Source organism: Salvia hispanica, chromosome 1 (assembly GCF_023119035.1).
Source record: "Salvia hispanica cultivar TCC Black 2014 chromosome 1, UniMelb_Shisp_WGS_1.0, whole genome shotgun sequence".
NCBI classification, from domain to species: domain Eukaryota; kingdom Viridiplantae; phylum Streptophyta; class Magnoliopsida; order Lamiales; family Lamiaceae; genus Salvia; species Salvia hispanica.
In genome coordinates this window covers 49,802,792-49,822,452 of record NC_062965.1, presented here as the reverse complement: position 1 = coordinate 49,822,452, position 19,661 = coordinate 49,802,792, and the positions used below count along the sequence as shown (strand labels likewise).

Below are 19,661 nucleotides of genomic sequence, written 5' to 3'. Positions count from 1 at the left end.
ATGAAGAAAAGTAGTTTTGACATCCATTTACTTTAATTCCCAATTAAAATGAGCACATAAGACAAACATCACTCTTACAGTAGTAAACTTAACCACAGGAGCAAAAATTTCTGTATAATCAATCCCCTCTTGCTGAGTAAAACCTTTGGCAACCAACCTAGCCTTGTACCTCAACCCCTCAATCTCATCTTTCAATTTAAACAGCCACCTGCAATCAACTACAGAGGCACCAGGGGGCAGAGGCACAAGGATCCAAGTATTATTGACAAATAGAGAGTGGATTTCCTCTTGCATAGCTTTAAACCATAAATCCCAGTACTTGGACTTTTGAGCCTGCTTAAAGGTTTGAGGCTCATTTCCATCAGATTCAAACACATTAAAAGCTAGGGCAACTAAATTCACAAATGAACCAAATCTATCAGGGACTTTACCAACCCTTCTTGCTCTATCCCTAGTTAACTGATAATTGTGTAAATCTGGATTATTATTGGGTTGTGGCTCACCATCAAAAACATTTTCATGGTCAGGGTCTTGGTTTTCTAGAGGCTCAGGGGGTATAGGATCTGGGTTGATAGGGGAAGAGTTCCACACCTGCTCCACCTCAGTGGAAGCATCACTGCCCTGGGACTCCACCTCACTTGAGGGCCACTCCTCAGATTGCTCCACCTCACTAAGAGGTTCACCATCTGAGGATGGAGAAGCAGGGGACCTGGGGACACCACAGGGGAAGTCATCTTCATTGAAGATAACATCCCTACTGACCACAACCTTGAAACCAGGTTCATCCCTAACCCACACCCTATAACCCTTAATGCCATCTGGATAGCCAACAAAAACACCCTTCCTAGACCTTGGGTCTAACTTGTCAGTTTTTGAATGAATAAAAGCTTATCATAGGTACTCAAGATATTGTGTCTGGAAAGGTGGATAGATAGGACTAGTACTTTCTCGATCAGGACCCTAGCTTTATTGCGAGCCAAAAACGAAGAAGAGAGACGTAAGTGGATTCTTCCGAAGAACCGGAGGTGTGACAGATTGGGTTTTCTACCAGTAAAAACATGCTCAGGGCATCTGCCCTTAAGAGGAACAGAAGGGGATCTATTTATCAAATAACAAGCAGTGTAAAGAGCTTCACCCCAAAATTTTTTGGACAAACCACTTTTGGACAAGAGACACCTAACCTTTTCAAGTAAAGTCCTATTCATCCTCTCAGCAACACCATTTTGCTGAGGGGTGTAAGGAGTAGTTTTATGTCTCCTAATCCCAGATCTTTGACACAAAGAATTCATTTGAGCATTGCAAAACTCAAGGCCATTATCTGTCCTAATGGTCTTGATACATTTTCCAGTTTGATTTTCAATTAAAACTCTCCAATTTGAAAAGATTTAAAAAACATCAGACTTATGTTTTAAGAGAAAACACCAAACTTTTCTTGAAAAATCATCCACAATGGATAAGAAATACACAGATCCAGAGTGGGTAGTAACAGAGGCAGGGCCCCAAACATCCATATGCAAGTACTCTAAGACAGCTTGACTAACATTTTCAGTCACAGGGGTGGGAAAAGACACCCTGTGCTGTTTTCCCATCACACAAGTTTCACAAAAGGGGAGCTCATTTTTGAAATCCAACTCACTCAACATTTCAGAATTTTTCAAAAGTTTTAACCCCTTCTGACTCATGTGCCCAAGTCTATTATGCCACAGTAAAGCCTTATCCATTTTAACCAGATTTACACTATGATCATAACTAGTTAGAGGCTTAGCAGTACACACATACAGATTACACTTTTTCACAGCTTTAAACAGGCATAGCACACCCTTACAGATCTTCATAATACCCTGCCCCCACTTACCCTCAAAACCCTCAGATTCAAGACAAGAGCAAGACAACAGATTATAGTTCAGATCAGGCACATATCTCACATTTTTCAAAGGCAACAAGTATCCATTCTCAAACTTTAAAAGCACAGTACCAATGCCAAGGATTTTACACTTCTTGTCATTAGCCATGGACACAAAAGCATTTTCCACAGGTTTGAGAGAAGTAAAGGAATCTTTGAAAGGACATATGTGAAAAGTGCATCCTGAATCAATTAGCCAGTCATTTTTGGTAAAGAAACACTCAGAGGCAGAGTTTACAGAAAAAACATCATGGTTCATGAAACACACACCATCTGCACCATCATCCCTGGCCAGATTAGCAACAACCTCCAACTGATTATTACCATTTGGATTCTTACCTTTCTTGGGTCTGGTACATTCTGCCTTGTAATGACCCACCTCCCCACAATTAAAACATTTTCTTTTAAACTTAGGGTCTTTACTTTTAGACCTAGACCTGCCTCTGTTTGACTTCTTACCATTCCCAGAGGAATTACTGCCATCCCCTCTAGATTTAGACCTCCCTCTCACATTCAAAGCCTTAGTTTGAGAAGATTTAGAGTTAAAGTTTTCTTTAAGCTCCAATTCTTTTGACTTTAAAGAACTGATTATTATGTCTAGAGGGGCACTATCCCTTCCATACTTTATAGCTGCCTTAACATCACCATAAGTATCAGGGATAGCATTCATGAGGGCTATGCTGGTATACTCATCAATGGTTTTATCTCCAGACCTTTTGATGTCCTGGACCAATTTTTGAAAAGTATCAATATTATCATCTATGTCCTTTGAAAGATCCAATTTAAATTTAAAAAGCTTTTCCAGGAGATACATCCTGGAGGACATAGAAGTTTCAGTATAGAGAGTATCCAGCTTAGCCCACATCTCACTGGCAGATTCAATAGCCCCAACCTTTCTAATCACAGAGTCAGAGAGGTTGAGGATAATTGAAGACCTAGCTAAACTCATTCATTTCAGCCTTTTTCTCAGCAGACATATTTTCAGGAAGGACCCCTTCAATGGCTTTGAAAACCTTTTGCTGAATCAGAACATATTTAACCTTTTGTTTCCATATAACAAAATCATTTTTCCCATTGAAGGGGACAATGCCAACTGGCTGAGTCATTTTGAGAAAGATTTTAACACACACAAAAGAACTCAACACTCCAAGGGCAAAGCAAGCAACTCTGCTTTCACAGATAGTGGATTTAAACAAATAATAGTCAAAGAATCCACTAGGAACAAAGATGCAGAGATTTTTCATGCAATAATCACAGATGCAGCTAGCAGCAAGCACACACACAGGCAACACAACTCAAGGTGATCCCAGACACACAAAGATCAAGTCTAGGTGAGTTCCTCCCTATCTGTCACGTGTACCCCGGCAAGAGGATTTCCCAGTTCACAATCACCCAATATATGGGGGCGCAGGGGGTCACTCAAGGCGGTTAAGGCACAGGGTGGATAGGTAATTTACTCAAGACACAGAAACAGAGCTCTGAGATACACACCTTGAGTAAGAAAAGAAAGACAAGCAAGCAGCGGAAGAAAAGAAAGCTATAAGCACCAAGATCATGCAAGAAGACAAGAGCACAGAGCCTAGACCGCGGCCAGCGGTTACTACCAGCAACAAAAGCCCAAGCCTAGGGTTCTAAGAAAGCAGAAAAGAGAGGTTTAGCCAATTTACCAGAGCGGTTACCCTTCGTTAAGGTGTAACCGTCTTACCTCAGGGCCTATACCGGAGGCCGAGCTTTACTCTGACGAGCCCACCTCCTTAATTTGCGACCCGGCGCGCCCAAGTGATCCCCCCGTGGCTCTGATACCACTGTAGGGATCAGACCACTCGGGATTCGCTAATTACCGGGACCTCTTTTATTGATTGGTTCTGAGATGGCTAATCTCAGAGGTACAAGCCAAATACAACCGTGGTATCTTGATTACACACTAAGTACAATGTTACAAACAGAAACCCTAGACTAAGCTTAAGAACTCCTTAGTTCTTGAGAGTCCATCTTTTCTGGTTGTACCTGCACACTTAGTAGCTGGATTAGTCACACAAGAGATTGATCCCGAAGGATCTAAACACAAAAGAGACTAGGTCAGAGAATCGGGCCACAAGTGGCTTAGGTCACAGCAGTGACTGCACTAGGCCTCAGACCTCCCCAATCCTCACAGCAAGTCACAAAGGAGAGCACCGTTGAACGAACTCAAACCAGAGATCAGTGGAACCCTAGATCTCACCGGCCAACGCACACCACGGCTGTCTCACACGCGGACTCACCCACACAACCCCAGAACACAGCCAAGAACACAAGACCCCTCACCACACACTCCAAGCACTTCGGGATTGGTCACAGACTAAAGACCAAACCCTAGAAAGAGAAGGAAACCGAAGAAGTTGCCTAACACTCAATCTACACCGGTAGAACTCTTAGGAACTGAGAATCATCGGTGGAACTGAAAGCTCGAAGGAGAACTCCGGCTAGGTTCGCCGGAATCTTAGAGAGAAGGGAGAGAGATGAAGACGGTTTCTGGAACAAGAGAGAGAGAGAGAGAGAGAGAGTTCCGAATACAGAGAAGACTAACCGGTCTCTCTCACTTAACAAACACAACACTCATCCAACGGCTGTGAGCCATGATCCGCGTGGAGTAGCCAGGTGTCACACATCCAGCCATTCTGGATAAGTAAACGGGCCAGGCTCGATTTGGGCCAATAATTAATCTTATGGGCTCAACAATAATAGCAGCCCAACCAAATAATAATAGAAGCCCAAAGCAAGGAGTCCAATATCCAACAACATTCTTAGGTTCATCGACTCTTTGACTCATAGTCAACATCAACAAATTACTACTGTCATTTTTGAATGAGTTATTAATTAAACAAATACCTCATAATCTATTTCATGGTTAAAACTTACAAATTATGTGAAAATTTAAACCTAATTTATTTCTTTATGAATATAAGAAAATACTTGTGTTGACTAAATGTGCTCACGTACTCAAATAATGTGTAGCGTGACTAGCATATAACGAAATAAAATACACAATTCATTGGATGTGACTAGGATATATTTTTTGGAACAAATACCACTAGGTCTTTCATTATCCTACTCTATGAATATGTACAGTACATAGTTGTATTTAAAACGCATTTGTTTAACTTGCCCTCGCTTTTATTTTATTTTAAATCTACCAAACATTATTTTTACTATTCCATCGTCAAAATTTAATTTTGTTCACGCAAGTTGTTGTACGCAACTACACATTAAACGCAGTCATTAATACTAAAATAAAAGTGGATTATGTGATGAATTCAATACATCAAGTTGTTTGGTAGAAAATTAAGACTATTCATTTAAATACAAACAAGTGATAAATTTCATTCATTATGTTTGGTATAAAATTAAGAGTAGTCATTTAAGTATAAACAAGATGGGGAGGGGGAGTGAGTTGATTATTATCAATTGAAAATATCACATTTTATTAATTTGTGACAGGAAAAATTTGATGGGGAATGTGTTATGTATGTGTGTATATACCATCTAACGAAATTATTTAACGTAAAAATTGAGAATGGCGTACAAATATGAATTATCCCACTAGCTCTATAAGTTTTTTATTTAATTAAGAAACACTTTAACAATTAGTGACTTTAATATTGATCTATAAGTTACATTAAATGTGCCGAAAAAAATGGAAATTCTTTTCTCACGCAAAGATCATGATTCTTGTTGTTATAACTAAACCAAACAGAGTACTTGTTAGTATTTTAATTGAATGAGATGAAATTATATTAGTTTTACTCTTATATTGTACTCCTTCCGTCCCATTAAATATGTAACATTTGTTTTTCGACACGAGATTTTATATAATGTTGTTTTGTGAGTTAGTGAAGAGAGAATAAAGTAAGAAAGAAGAAAAAGTAGAAAAAGTGTTATTTTCATATTGAAAAACGTTTTATTTTTAATGGGACAAATCAAAAAGAAAAACGTTTCATTTTAAATGGAACAAAGTGGGTATTTAATTTTCTCTCATATCTTACAAATTTTTTATTAAAAATCTTATTATTTCTATCGAGTCTATTCGTCGTGTACGAATGAAGCACATGTTCATTAGTCATTACATAGACATTATCTGGAATTCAGCCCAACATATGACCAATTAATGGGGCCATATTTTAGGCCCAACTTATAACTAATTAATTGGGCCTAATCAACCTGCAGAGCGAATCAAATCCAAACTAACGAACAAAATGAAAAACTTCAAGTCCCAATTCAAGAAGGGATTTCTTTATGCATTAATTTTTAGGCTCCTGATTTATTTAATTTTTAATTTCTGAATTTGGTAATCCTGAGTTTGGGAAACTCGAGTTTAAAGCCTGAGTTTGATTTAATAAATACTCCTTTTCTTCGCCATCTAAAGAGTTTTTTTGTCTTTTTAATTTGTTCACTATTTATAGAACCATTTACTTTATTCCACTTTTAGGATGCAAACCTCACATTTCACCAACCTTTTATACTTGTAATCTAATGCTTCCTCCGTCCCATAGTAGATGTCACACTTGGAAAAATGACATATGATTTTAAAAGGTGTTATTTTGTGTGTTAAGTGGTGAGAGAAAATATAATTTTATAATTGATGTGAGAAGGAACTTTTTTACGAAAGAGAAAATGTGACATATTTTGTGGGACAAACTAAAAAGGAAAGTGTGACATCTACAATGGGACGGAAGGAGTATAAAACTAATACTACTTAAATGAGTCTCACATTCCACTCACTTTCTCCTTTTACTTTCTTCACAAAATTAATAATTTCTAATTTGTGCCGAGTCAAAAAAGGCTCTTTAAATTGTAGACGGAGGGAGTATATCCTAGCAAGAAAAAATGCTTTGCAATGCTTATGTGGTAAAGTAGGGCGTGTATCCATCTCTTCTGCTAACGCCACCAACTCCATACTCCCACGACAAATAATAACATCATCGGGTTTGTTCTCCTGATTTCCAAAATAGTTGGATAGACCTGAATTTGACCAGATTTTGCAATTTCGGAGAGCACCATTTTCTAACTTGCCAAAATTGATCCTATAATTTTAAGATTTGGAAAAAGTACTAATAGCCATAGAACTAGAATTATGATTACAAATTATAAATTTTCAAAATTCATACTAATATTTAAGAAAAACTATATAGTATATAAAATGGTAAATTTAATTATCCACAATAGTAGCGGTCCCAAAAAGAGCAAAACAAATGGTGGAAGTTTGTCTTCAACCATGAATACGTGAAGATTTCCACACCACAAATCCAAACCCATAGAAAAACCCCATAATCTTCACTCTCCCTTAACAAAAAAAACAAGCCATGAAATCCCAAAATCCACACTTAAAAATAGCAGCTCTCTCATTGGCCATGGTGCTATACACCTGCTGCACAGCAGCATCGCCGCCGCTGCACCCGGTGGTCCTAATACCGGGCGCGGGCGGGAACCAGCTCGAAGCCCGGCTGACGTCAGCGTACAAGCCTTCAAGCCTGGTGTGCAACCGGTGGTACCCACTGGGGAAGGACCCGGACGGGTGGTTCAGGATATGGTTCGACCCGAGTGTGCTGCTCCGACCCTTCACCAAATGCTTCAGTGATAGGATGAAAATTTACTATGATGCTGATGTTGATGATTACCATAATGCCCCTGGCGTTGAGACGAGAGTCCCCGATTTCGGCTCTATTGAGAGCCTTCTCTATCTTGATCCCAACCTCAAGTAAGCTTAAGCTTCACACTCTCATCAACATGGATGTGGTTTTGGGTTTGTGGATTTTTGTGAAAAACTGGTCAATTATGGAGTAATAAGTTATAAATTGACTAGGGTGCCTTTGATGCTCAAGTTCAATATAGATCATTAATTGTGAAAATAAAGGGTAACAAGTTGGTCAATTATGTCAATTGAAAAGTTGAAATAGACATTTATGTAAATAAATGAATTTAATTTGATTATATCTATTTTTGCGAATTTTCTAGCATGTACTTTCAATTACTAATTGGTTTCTCAATAGATTTCTTGAATTAACATGTAACCTAATGTATTCATGTCATGATATAGTCCACTATTTGGATTTTTTAGTGCTTCTATGATATGTTTGAAATATTCAGAATTTTGTGATATTGAAGTCATGCTCACTTACTAGAAAACCTTACACCAAATTACTAGTATATATACATAACCTATAACATAATGCGATTATGCGTATGATCTGATTATATATGTGAAGCAAGTCTCGCAATTTTTATTAATTTTGTACATGTTCCAATTTTCAGACACATAACATCATATATGGAACCTCTAGTGAAATCCTTGGAAGAAATAGGCTATGTTTCCGGCCAAACTCTCTTCGGCGCACCCTACGATTTTCGCTACGGGTTGGCCGCCGAAGGCCACCCGTGCGATGTCGCCTCTGATTTCCTCGACGACCTCAAAACCCTAATCGAATCAGTAAGTGACTCAAACGGTGGGAGATCGGTAATCCTCGTCTCGCACAGCTTAGGCGGCCTCTTCGCCCTCCACCTCCTCGACCGGGCCCCGCCCTCTTGGCGCAAACGAGTCAAACACCTGATTGCCCTTTCCGCCCCGTGGGGCGGATCAGTAGAAGAAATGCTTACTTTTGCATCGGGGACCACACTGGGCGTGCCATTAGTGGACCCCTTGCTAGTCAGGGAGGAGCAGAGGAGCTCCTCTAGCAACTTATGGTTAATGCCCTCACCCGCAGTTTTTGATGGGGCCCGACCCATCGTGGTCACGCCCAATGCCTCGTACTCGAGTGCTGATATTGTGCGTTTCCTAAGGGATATCGGGTTCCCAGAAGGGGCCCGCCCTTATGAGACGCGCATTTTGCCTCTGGTGGAGAGGTTGCCCCCGCCATTTGGCGTCCCCGTCACGTGTGTGGTGGGGAGTGGGGTGGAGACGGCGGAGACGTTGTTTTACGGGGAGGGCGGGTGGGACGAGCGGCCAAAGGTGGAGTATGGCGACGGCGACGGCACGGTAAACATGGTCAGCTTGATGGCTCTACAGAGTGCTTGGGGTGGGGTAAAGAATCAGTCAATTAAGGTTATAGAGATTGGTGGTGTGTCTCACACATCTATATTGAAAGATGAAATTGCACTTGATGCAATAATTGGTGAAGTTTCTTCAATCAATTCTGAAATTTCTTCAATAATTGGTGAGGTTTCTTCAATCAAATTCGAATGATTATAGAGCAATAAACACGTTGGCAGAATTTTGTATGATAGTAGTAGTCTACAATATTAATGAATACTTTTTTAACGGTGCATATTGTTTATAACAAAATGGAAAATACAAGCAACCAGTGGAGTGTTTGAATTATCAATTCAAAAGATTTTGAATTATGTTATTAAAACCAAACATATTCAATGAGTTATTAGAACAATAATGGAGAGAAAATAAATTAGTAAATTTTCCCACCTATCTTGATCTTTAAACTGCAAATGCAGCTGAGCTAATGCATAGGCTACTTACTAAATATGTGGGCCTTAAAAAGGATACAGTATTATTCTCTATAAATTCTAAAGAATGAATGATGGACTTACAATTGTCCAAATTGAGAGAATGAATTTAACAAGTGTAATAAATTTTAAACTATATCTATTCTTACTATTTCATCCGGTTTATGATTCAAAACTACCCATAATAAATGAGGATTTTTAGACTATTATTTATAAGAGTAAATAATTAGAAATTAATTTGGGTTAATTGATAGTAGGAGTTTTAAGGCTATCATTCAAATTTTAAAATTATTCTTAAAAACGTTCATTCACAGTACGAAATATGGTAGTAACTCTTTTCTTTGTGAATGAAAATGTTCATGTTATCATTTATAACTTGAGACTACACTTAGTTATTAATGTGAATTTTTGAATTAACATTCACTAACTCAAAATCAACTAGAGATTTAATTTTTTTTTAAAACTATCAAAATATTGAAGTCACATTATGGGTATAAAGCAGATAAAAATGAAAAAACAAAATAATTGTCACAATGACTATTATAATCTCATAATACAATTATAAATTACAATAAAAGTATGATTTTAATTTGCATAATATAAAATATATTCAGTTAATCAATAATTATGATTTAACTCATACGAGTAATTTTTTTAATAAAAATAGAAAGAACATAATCATTGAAAGTAACATTTCTTTATTATGCTTTCACCTTGCGCGAGAAAACGCACACAACTTTGAAAATCAAAATCACGAAAAACGACGTCGTAGGAACAGAACATGGCTTGGCTGGCTCGCTCCATCGCCGACAGTCTCCGCCTCGACGGCGAAGAAGAAGGTTCAGCGGCGGCGGTGGACGAGGCCAGGGAGCCCGTAGACAGCTCCACTGCGGGCGACGCCGTGCTCCGTGAGGATCAGCCTCGCGACTCCGCCTTATCAATTGAGGATCGCCGATCGGATACTGAAGGCGGCGCCAGTGACAATCACGATGATTCTGACGGCGATTGCGATCGCCGTGGAGTGAAAGAGGATTTATCGGAATTGCGAGAGAGTTTCACGCGTCAATTTTGGGGCGTTGCTTCTTTTCTCGCTCCTCCGCCGCCGCCTCCCCCTCCGCCGCCGTTGATTTATAGATCGAGCATACAATCGAAATCTGATCCGGCAGGTTCGGTTAATGGTGACGAGGATGAGGGAGAAGAAAAAGGAGGAGGAGAAATGTTGGAGTATGATGAGAGAGAGTCTGGTGAATTAGGGGAATCTGCAGATTTTTCTCCATCGAAGGATGACGATGCAGATATTTTAGAGGATGCAGTAGGGGTTACTGAGGAAGTGTTGGCTTTTGCGAGGAACATCGCGCATCATCCAGAAACTTGGTTGGATTTCCCAATTGAGGAAGAGGAATTTGATGGTAAAGAAACTTAATTTTGCGAGCTTCATTATGTTGATTAATTATGAAATTCAATGATTTCAATTTGAGCTTTTCCATCATTGTTTACTCTGGCTATGTTTTTAGCATTGCTTATTACTTCGTGTAGAATTGAATTGATTGTGGATGTCTGATAGAATGAGAAAGTTGGACTATCTGTGTATGCTGTATACTAGTTTGAGGCGTTGTTTGTTAACAGTTCAAAACATTAGCAAGACAATTTTTAGATAATCCCCAATATTTATTCTTTGGTCTGGACAAGCTTGCTTCTATGTTTATCTGGGGAACATGGCCTTTTTGCAATGCTTAGAGGTTATCATATAGCTTTCAGAGTTTATCTTCGGAAATAGGTTTGATCTTTTAGAAGAGAATGCACCTGACAAGGACAAATATGGAGCAAGCTCAGTATATTGAGCTTACCTTTTAGGACTGAACCTGATGTAGAGATGCTGCATACAGTAAATAAATAGAAGAATAGTGTTTAAAGGCTGATTATATGAATGCTTCAGGACAAATATGGAGCAAGCTCAGTATATTGAGCTTACCTTGTAGGACTGAACCTGATATAGGGATGCTGCATAGAGTAAATAAATAGAAGAATAGTGTTGAAAGGCTGATTATATGGATGCTTACACACAATGTTAGCACATTTTATCTGTGTCTTAGTATTACAGACTAACAGAGTATAAGGGTCGTATATATCCTCTTGCAACATAATCTACTGGTGAGCATGTCTATGAAAAGAATTGAATATATGAATGCTTACACACAGAAGGCATGGATACATGTGTTTCATTCATGATTGCTACTCATTACTTCCTATTTTAAGCTGGAATGGGAGTCTTGATTGTGTTTGGTCAACGGATGCACTTACAGCTATTATAACTAAATGTAAAAATATCCGTAAATCAATATGTTTATGGCTTTCTTTTTGTCTTATACAGATTTTGATATATCAGAGGACCAGTACAAGCATCTATTGGCTATTGAACATTTAGCACCGAGATTAGCTGCTCTCAGATTTGAGCTTTGTCCAGTCCATATGGGTGCTGGCTACTTTTGGATGGTCTACTTCGTTCTTCTGCACTCAAGGTTGAATAAACATGATCGTAACCTGCTGTCTTCGCCACAGGTCAGTTGTTATTAATGTATAAAGAGCATTAGTGTGCATTCAGGTATGAGTAGTTTGGTTCTCTCGACAAAATTGCAAGATGCTAGAATGATTACATAAGCACAAAACATTACTGGATTTGAATTGGCTTCGAAATTACTTTGAGAATGAGCATGACATCATATCTTTACTGACTTTGTGGAAGTGATACAGAATGAGAATTTTGTGGTTCTATTGTTTTCTTGTCCTTTCAAATTATTTAAGCACAAATGATATACTCCTATGATTCTTCTATTGTTCTCTTGTCCTGTCAAAATTTGAAGCACTTCTTGCCTGCTTAATGTACTGCTGGTTCTCACTTGAAGCAGATGGCTTGTTTGTCTCAATTTTCACTCTCTTTTGTATTCTTCCTAGTTCCTACATGTCCCATTAACTATGGAAGTTAAAGTTGGTTTTGTTGGTGAATAGTGTCAAGGTCTTATTGCAGATAAAGCCTAAAATGTTCTGTATAATTGAACTGATTGAATGCAATTAGTTTGCCTTATTTGTAATATTCATTTGCAGCTTGTGCAAGCGAGAGCCATGTGGATGCACGAGCTACAAAAGCAAACTAAAGGGGACTCCTATTGGTCAGGAATAAGTAGTTTCCAATCCAAAAGTAGCACAGATTCACCCCGTGAAAATGTTGTCTGCACTTATGATGACGTTCAGTATGGAAATGACGACTGGAGGTCGGCTTCTGAATCTTCAACACATCAAATAACCGTTGAGCATGAGATTGAGAAGCGTGTACTTGACGAAATTGAGTTTGTTGACAAGTCTGTTATCAAGGAAGATCCACCACCCACACTTCTGGATAAGGAGATTGTTGTGGGTTCTTCCATTGGAATTCGTGTGCCAGTTGTCATTGTTGATGGTGAGGAGGACGACGATGACTGGCTCAAGGATGACTCAGACTTAATTGGGTATACCGGCACCTCACTTACCTTGAATGAAGAAGATATATCATTTAGTGATCTGGAGGACGACGACTCCACTCTGCCCTATAAATACAAAACATCATCCATAGAAAGGAATAAAACGACCAAAACTCCATGAGTCGATCTGCCAGGGGAGATCGTGCTAGAGATCAGGGGACATGAGTGGAATTCGTACCAGTCTTTCTCAGTCCTTGCACGGATCACTCATGTACTGGTTTTCCAAATTGAAGGAGTCACGAGTCACTTGATTATGCTTGGTCGTGCAAGATTTGCTATTAAGACCATCCTCGAACCCCTAGCTGCTGAAGTTGGCTCGCTGCACTCAATGAGATCACAGCTGAGGTAAAAAATTTGATGATCTCAGATTTACTATACTGTAAAGTTCACTACAAGCAGTGAGCAGAAATGTTTTTTTTTCTTGTTTATCTGTTATTTGATCTCTTGAAAAGCTGCATTTGGCTTTAGCCTTTCGAATTTGTTAGTATTACACAACTATAGTTTCAAATGTAAGATTTCAAACTACAGGCGTTTGGATGTAAACATGACAAGAAAAAATTAATTTGGTTGGTTGTAATATTCAGAGCCACCATATATTAGATGAATTATCCAACTAGTTTTATGGTATCTTCAAATTCATCCAAATTTTATATTAACCTCCTATCAATCACTATTTGAAACAACGAAAAATATATATTTTGAATAATCAAGTAGAAGACGACCTTCGATAATAATCAGCTACACATAATCAATATAATCATCCAATTTGGAGATGAATCAGCTACACGTATTCACTTTATAATTATCCAATTATATAGCCACCACAAAAACAGAGAACCAAATCTTAACAACCAAACATGTCATAATGAGAGAGACTAATATCCTGTTAATATTTCGGTGAATAAATAAATAAAATTGATCACGTGATCCTGATCGCAGAAGCACGTGACATATGGAATCCAACCAACCATGACCATCATCAATCTGAATCCCTAAAATTAAAATTACGCCCCTTTTTTCCATTGATTTTCCCTCCCTTTTCTCCCTCACCACACTTTTTGACTTCCACATATCTCTACGACTCTACCGTTCTCTCTCGCAGGTGCGTGTGATGATCGAAACCCATCCCCCATTTCTCTCGATTTAACGTATACACATCAATTACGTGCGAATAGGGGGATTTATACTATCAAGTTGCAATTTTTTGGGGGTTTCTGAGAGTAATTATCAGCCCAATCAGAGAGCTTGTTATATGCAATTGCTCTCCTAATTTTTCGATTTAGGTTAAGAGCTTGATTTCTTTCTCTTTGGACCCCGGTGTTTGAATTTCGTTGAGCTCTGGGGTTCGCTGCTCTCTTTCACATTCGTATTTAGTTTGTTTGTTTGTTTTAATTCGTTGCAAGATCTATGGATAGTGAATTGGTGAAAAGGGGTTTTGATTTCACTAAAAGGAGGAAGAAATGGTTGATTGTAACGGGATTGATTGGGGTTTCGAGCTACGGTGTGTATAGGGTGTATCACATGCCGTCTGTAGCTAGAAAGAGGAAAAGAATCTTGAAGCTGTTAGGATCCCTTGTTTCAATGGCTGAAATGGTTTCTGATTCAGCTGAGATGATGACAGTTGTGTCTAGGGATTTAAAGGAGTTTTTGGAGTCTGATTCGGACAAGATTCCTAATAGTTTGAAGCAGTTGTCGAAGATTGCTCGCTCTGCAGAGTTTTCTGAGTCAGTAGCTCGTCTTTGCCAGTCGATGACAGTGGGCGTTTTGAGGGGTTATAGGGTAGAGAATAGTGTGAGCGACGTCCAAGAAGATGGAGATTCGAGCTTTTCTGATAGGCTTGTCGAAAAGGTGATGTCGGATGCTGGGAAAGGATTTGTCTCGGTTGTTGTAGGTAGCTTTGCTAGGAATTTGGTGTTGGGATTTTATGCTAATGCTGAGAATGGGCATGAGAAGTCAAGTTCCTCGTCGTTGCCTATGTGGTTAAGTGTGGTGACAGATGATAAATGCAGAGTGTTGGTTGCTGATTGCATCAACACTTTTGTTAGCACTGCTGTTACAGTTTATCTCGACAAAACTATGGATGTCAATGTTTACGATGAGATGTTCTCGGGCTTGACTAATCCCAAGCATCATAATAAGATGACCGAGTTTTTAGTTTCTCTCTGTAATGGTGCTGTAGAAACTCTTGTAAAGACCTCTCACCAAGTGCTGACAGCTTCTCCCAAGAAGGGAACGAGCGCCTCTTGTTCAATCACTGATCCCAGTGAAGCTTCAAGCTTCGAAACTCATCCCAGAAGGGATGAAAATGGTTATGTTGGTAACGGATGGGTCAGCAGTGTTTCATCGACACTGGCTGTGCCGAGCAATAGGAAGTTTGTGCTTGATGTCACCGGGAGAGTGACATTTGAGACTGTGCGATCTGTCATTGAGTTTTTCTTGTGGAAAGTGTCAGAGGGCTTGAAGAGAAGTGCGGGTGTGGTTCGTGAGGAGGTTGTGGAGAGGGGATACGAAGTTGTGAGATACGTTGGTGCCAAATCAACCATGATTCTCACCATTTGCCTCTCACTGTTTCTGCATATCCTAGGCAACAGTAGGGCTTTGGTGCCTGCTTAATGTGACCGCGTTCTTGATTTCATAACGCGATCATCTTGCTCTGCAGATGCGGCCGTCTGCCTCAGCGTCTCGGGAAGTTGGGAAACTTCTTGTTTTCCATAATGGCTGTGTGAGAAGGCAATTCCATATACAAGTTGTAGGAGTATGTTTTATGAATTCATTCATCTATTGTGTACATTGTAGAATCTATTTACATTTTGAAGTGCCTTATACTGTTAGTGGACATGAATTTGTACAGAATATTTGATGACCACTTATACTAAATTCTCTAAATATGTTGAACATTTATCTAGATATTTGATGCTGAGTCTTTCCCTTTTACCTACAATCTCTAATTAGGGCATTATCACCGGTGTGCAAATTTCGCGCACTGTGGAGCACATGGGGAGGGCAAAAGGTGTAAAAAACACGGACGTGTGCATCATTTGCCTTCCCCTTTGTGTGCACGCCACTTGACAAACATAATCAATTGGCATCACACATGCTTCACGTGCGGATGACGTACGATTAGTAAAAAAATCCATTTATTTTTTAACGTGTTTTTTTTTTTGAAAAATTGAAATATTAAAAAAAGTCTGTTTCTGCTTTTGATCGACCGTTGGCAGCTAATACCACGTTCACTTTCTTTTATAATATAATTTTAGAATTTTAATTATGTAATTATTCCGGGTTTGCCATTTGCCAACCGAATTTTCTTTTGGCTACCAATCGTAATCAAAATTTAATATTTGATACCATAATTTTTATTTTTATTTATTAGTTTTGGCCCTATGAATGAGAGACTGAGACCATAGATTATTACGATGTGAATGCATTCAAGATTATTACATACATTTAGTATGTCTTTTTCTTTGTGTCCAAGTTAAATAAATACACTACACATGCATGTCCAATTATTGGCCATAGTTTCGCACATGCAACTCCCACCTCACAACTAGTAAAAATTCATAGAAAAACATATATTCTTTTTATACATCTATATATAATATATGTCGTGATAATATTAATAACTACTACTACTTTATTTTCATATGCAATTTTATAATATATTTACCTAAGTAGTGTCAACTTTTCATATTTGCCTAAATGGATTATTTCCCCTTGATGTGGTAATTAATTTACTTTAATATAAAAGCTAACACAACAAGGGAGTGATATTATTACGATAAAAACATCATCATTAATTCATAACATTTTAAAATATATGCTAATGGCCTGAAGTTACTTTAGTGTAACATTGGATTTTAACTTTTGCTACTTTTTTGACAAAATAAATTGGGAGAGACATGATGATAATAGGGAGACATGATGTGCTAGAAATATAAAGTTAAGATCAATAATAATGTTTATTCACTTTTGAGCTGTCTTAAATGATAATGCCTAGTTAAATTTAGATGCCTTACTATGTGGCTTTCTAGCATAAGTGAGAGCATATAATTATAAATAATTCTACTAATGTGTAATAAACATGATTGGATTTGACTTTAAAGATGAGAATCTTTGAGTTTGTTAAGTCGATATATGACTAATAATGAAATAATTTGTGACAAGATCTTATTCGATCGTGACATTTAAAAACTTTGTTGCTTTTAGTAAGAGATGATCTAATTATAATATTTTCCAAGCTATTTTTGTTTATTAGTAATATAAATTACTTGGTCACGGACTAAAAGTTCGGTTATGTGATATATTGCTTAATTAAACGGTATTAGTGATATTATTTGTGAGTTAGAAAGTTGTGTATTTTATATAATCAATGAAAGTATAACGGTGCTATTCCTAGATCCAAATATTTCAATAATCTTTTAGAAAAGGTTCGAAATTAGTTCATAATATATTCATTAATTTATAATAGATTAATGTGTTACATATTAACTCTTTTGCAATAATTTAGGAAAAAGATTGGCCTTTTCAAATTTAATGCATATATTAATTTGGGATGAGATATATGCAAAATTATCTTAAATCAAACTTGAAATCATATACACGAATTTATAATAAAATCTTTCAAATAAAATTGGTTGATTATGTACCTGTAATTTATGTATGTTTATCGTTATTTGGAGAGAAAATAGAGAGATAAACTAGTAGGAGTAATATTTAATCATGCATCTCGAATCCCTATTTTCCACATTATGGAGCAATTATTATTTAGTAAAAAGAGAACAAAATCTTTGATTCGTTAATTATGTCTTATTAAACGCGTGTTAATAGTTAAAACTTGTAATATTTGATTCGATAATATATATTTGTGCCCATTTTAATAATATGATTGTGCTACATGGACCACCATGTTTGCAACATTCATCTATGAAAATGATCGCATTGTAAATACACAAATAAATCACAATCACATGCAAAATTGTCACCTAAAATTGAATTTATTGCTATAAAAATCAATAATATAATCACGCAATTAACAAATTAAATCGCATTAAAAAGAAAATCACACATTTCAATTAAGTTAATTAATAAGGAGTATGATATTCCAACATATATATTCGATATCTCAATTTTCACAAAGCAAAACCCACCAAAAAAAAGGGATTGAAAAACAGTTGAAGATGTGAATTTCCATCTTACTTATATAATTAATTTAAGAAATCAATCAAAACCTCTCGCCTTTTTACCTTTGCCTACGATCCTCCGCCTAATCCTTCTCCCATCGCCGTCGCCTCTGCAATCGGCGCCGGCGAAGATGAGCGGATTCGATTCGTCGGCGAAATCGTCTTCGTAGGTGGAGATTCGGATGCAGGAGCATCTCTCGAGCGAGGCGAAGAAGGCGCCGGTGATGCCGTTTACCAGCCACATGGCGACGCCGTCGAGCTTCGCGCAGCCGGAGTGCGGCCGGGCGGACCGCGGCGCGGCGGAGGTGGAGGCTGCCATGGTGGATTGGGCGGAGAGGAGTGGGAGGAGTTTGGAATTTGGATTGAATAAGTAATGGAAATGCAGAGAGAGAGAGAGAGAGAGGGTTTTGAAGTTTTGATAATGATTTGGTTTTGTTTGTAATTAATTAATTACTAATAGATGGTGAAGGGATCTAAAGGTGGAATTTGATCATAGATTTGTAATCAATACTCAATCTCACGCGTGATGCGATTAAAATTTGTAAATTAGTCGATTATATAGCAGTGGGAGACATTTCTTTTTGGCACGGAGATTAAGAAGAGACATTTTTTTTCAGCACGGAGATTAAGAAAAATTGTGTTATGTAAATTAAGTAAAAGAAAGAAATAGTAGGTAAGAAAAGCTGTGTTAAGTGGATTAAGTAAAAGAAGAATAAAGTAGGAAATAGAAAAGGTAAGGAGAGAATAAATTAATGATAGTAAAGTAAGTGAGAAGAAATGTGTTGACTTTTACTAATAATGGAAATGACCTCACTACTATGGTACGTTGACCCCACTATTATGGAACGTACCAAAATAACAAAATGATTCTACTACTATGGAACGGGGGAGTAGTATGATTTGTTGACATGAATTTATTTTAAAGTAATAATAAAAGTATGATTCAAATAATAAGGGATATTGGCATATCATGGAATTTTAAAAAAGTTGAGTTTTTCTAACGAACTTTGAAATTGGCAAATAATATCACGAACTTTATTTACCTTGGGTTTGTTATTTCCCACCAGTGAAAAATTCCGGTAAATAATACTCTCATATTTTTCGTAATTTCTCGACAACAACTTCGAGAGTTTCAAGATTTTCGATCTTTGATAATAGTTTTTCTTGAAGCACACCCTCCAAATTTGTTCTTCAATCTATTAATATAACCAGAATTTTTTCACTGATGGGAAATAACAAACTCAGGGTCAAGTTCGTGATATTATTTGTCAATTTCAAAATTCATGAGAAAAAATCAACCTTTTGAAAGTTCAATGATATTAAGTGTCAATATCATAAATAATAGTAATAAATTGCTTGATATAAAATAAATTAAAATTAAAATATGGTTTTATACTTTTATTTCGCTAAAGGCAAATTATAAGAAAAAAATTTATGAATTTTAGTATGTCCCATGATTTCGAAAATCAGCCACAATAATAATGAATTTTAATATTTTTTAAATTTTAATGCGAAAAGCTATTTTGATTTCCTAATTGTAAGTATGTTGGTTTGACGCTGCATGCTTCTAAT

The 19,661-nt window shown here is 37.4% G+C and overlaps 3 protein-coding genes across 3 annotated transcripts; all 3 read left to right on the top strand.

Annotated features, from left to right (window-relative positions):
• The first annotated feature begins 7,138 nt into the window (after window positions 1–7,138).
• LOC125215269 (lecithin-cholesterol acyltransferase-like 1) lies at window positions 7,139–9,201 on the top strand. The gene is made up of 2 exons (XM_048116643.1): window positions 7,139–7,637; window positions 8,192–9,201. The coding sequence occupies exons 1-2, from the start codon at window positions 7,243–7,245 to the stop codon at window positions 9,117–9,119; spliced, it is 1,323 nt and encodes a 440-aa protein (XP_047972600.1). The 5' UTR covers window positions 7,139–7,242; the 3' UTR covers window positions 9,120–9,201.
• Window positions 9,202–10,110: 909 nt separating this feature from the next.
• On the top strand, window positions 10,111–13,376 carry LOC125202627. The gene is made up of 3 exons (XM_048101069.1): window positions 10,111–10,803; window positions 11,766–11,953; window positions 12,497–13,376. Exons 1-3 carry the CDS (start codon window positions 10,176–10,178, stop codon window positions 13,028–13,030), a joined length of 1,350 nt encoding a protein of 449 aa, XP_047957026.1. The 5' UTR covers window positions 10,111–10,175; the 3' UTR covers window positions 13,031–13,376.
• A 555-nt stretch (window positions 13,377–13,931) lies between these two features.
• LOC125209704 (protein PHLOEM PROTEIN 2-LIKE A10-like) lies at window positions 13,932–15,814 on the top strand. The gene has a single exon (XM_048109291.1). The coding sequence runs from the start codon at window positions 14,317–14,319 to the stop codon at window positions 15,520–15,522; it is 1,206 nt and encodes a 401-aa protein (XP_047965248.1). The 5' UTR covers window positions 13,932–14,316; the 3' UTR covers window positions 15,523–15,814.
• Window positions 15,815–19,661: the final 3,847 nt, after the last annotated feature.

Bases quoted from the DNA above. Each gene is read 5' to 3' on its own strand.
- LOC125215269 (XM_048116643.1), top strand. From the start codon at position 7,243: ATGAAATCCCAAAATCCACACTTAAAAATAGCAGCTCTCTCATTGGCC. The intron at 7,638-8,191 runs GTAAGCTTAAGC...TCCAATTTTCAG, and splicing joins TATCTTGATCCCAACCTCAA to ACACATAACATCATATATGG.
- LOC125202627 (XM_048101069.1), top strand. From the start codon at position 10,176: ATGGCTTGGCTGGCTCGCTCCATCGCCGACAGTCTCCGCCTCGACGGC. The intron at 10,804-11,765 runs GTAAAGAAACTT...TGTCTTATACAG, and splicing joins TGAGGAAGAGGAATTTGATG to ATTTTGATATATCAGAGGAC. The intron at 11,954-12,496 runs GTCAGTTGTTAT...ATTCATTTGCAG, and splicing joins ACCTGCTGTCTTCGCCACAG to CTTGTGCAAGCGAGAGCCAT.
- LOC125209704 (XM_048109291.1), top strand. From the start codon at position 14,317: ATGGATAGTGAATTGGTGAAAAGGGGTTTTGATTTCACTAAAAGGAGG.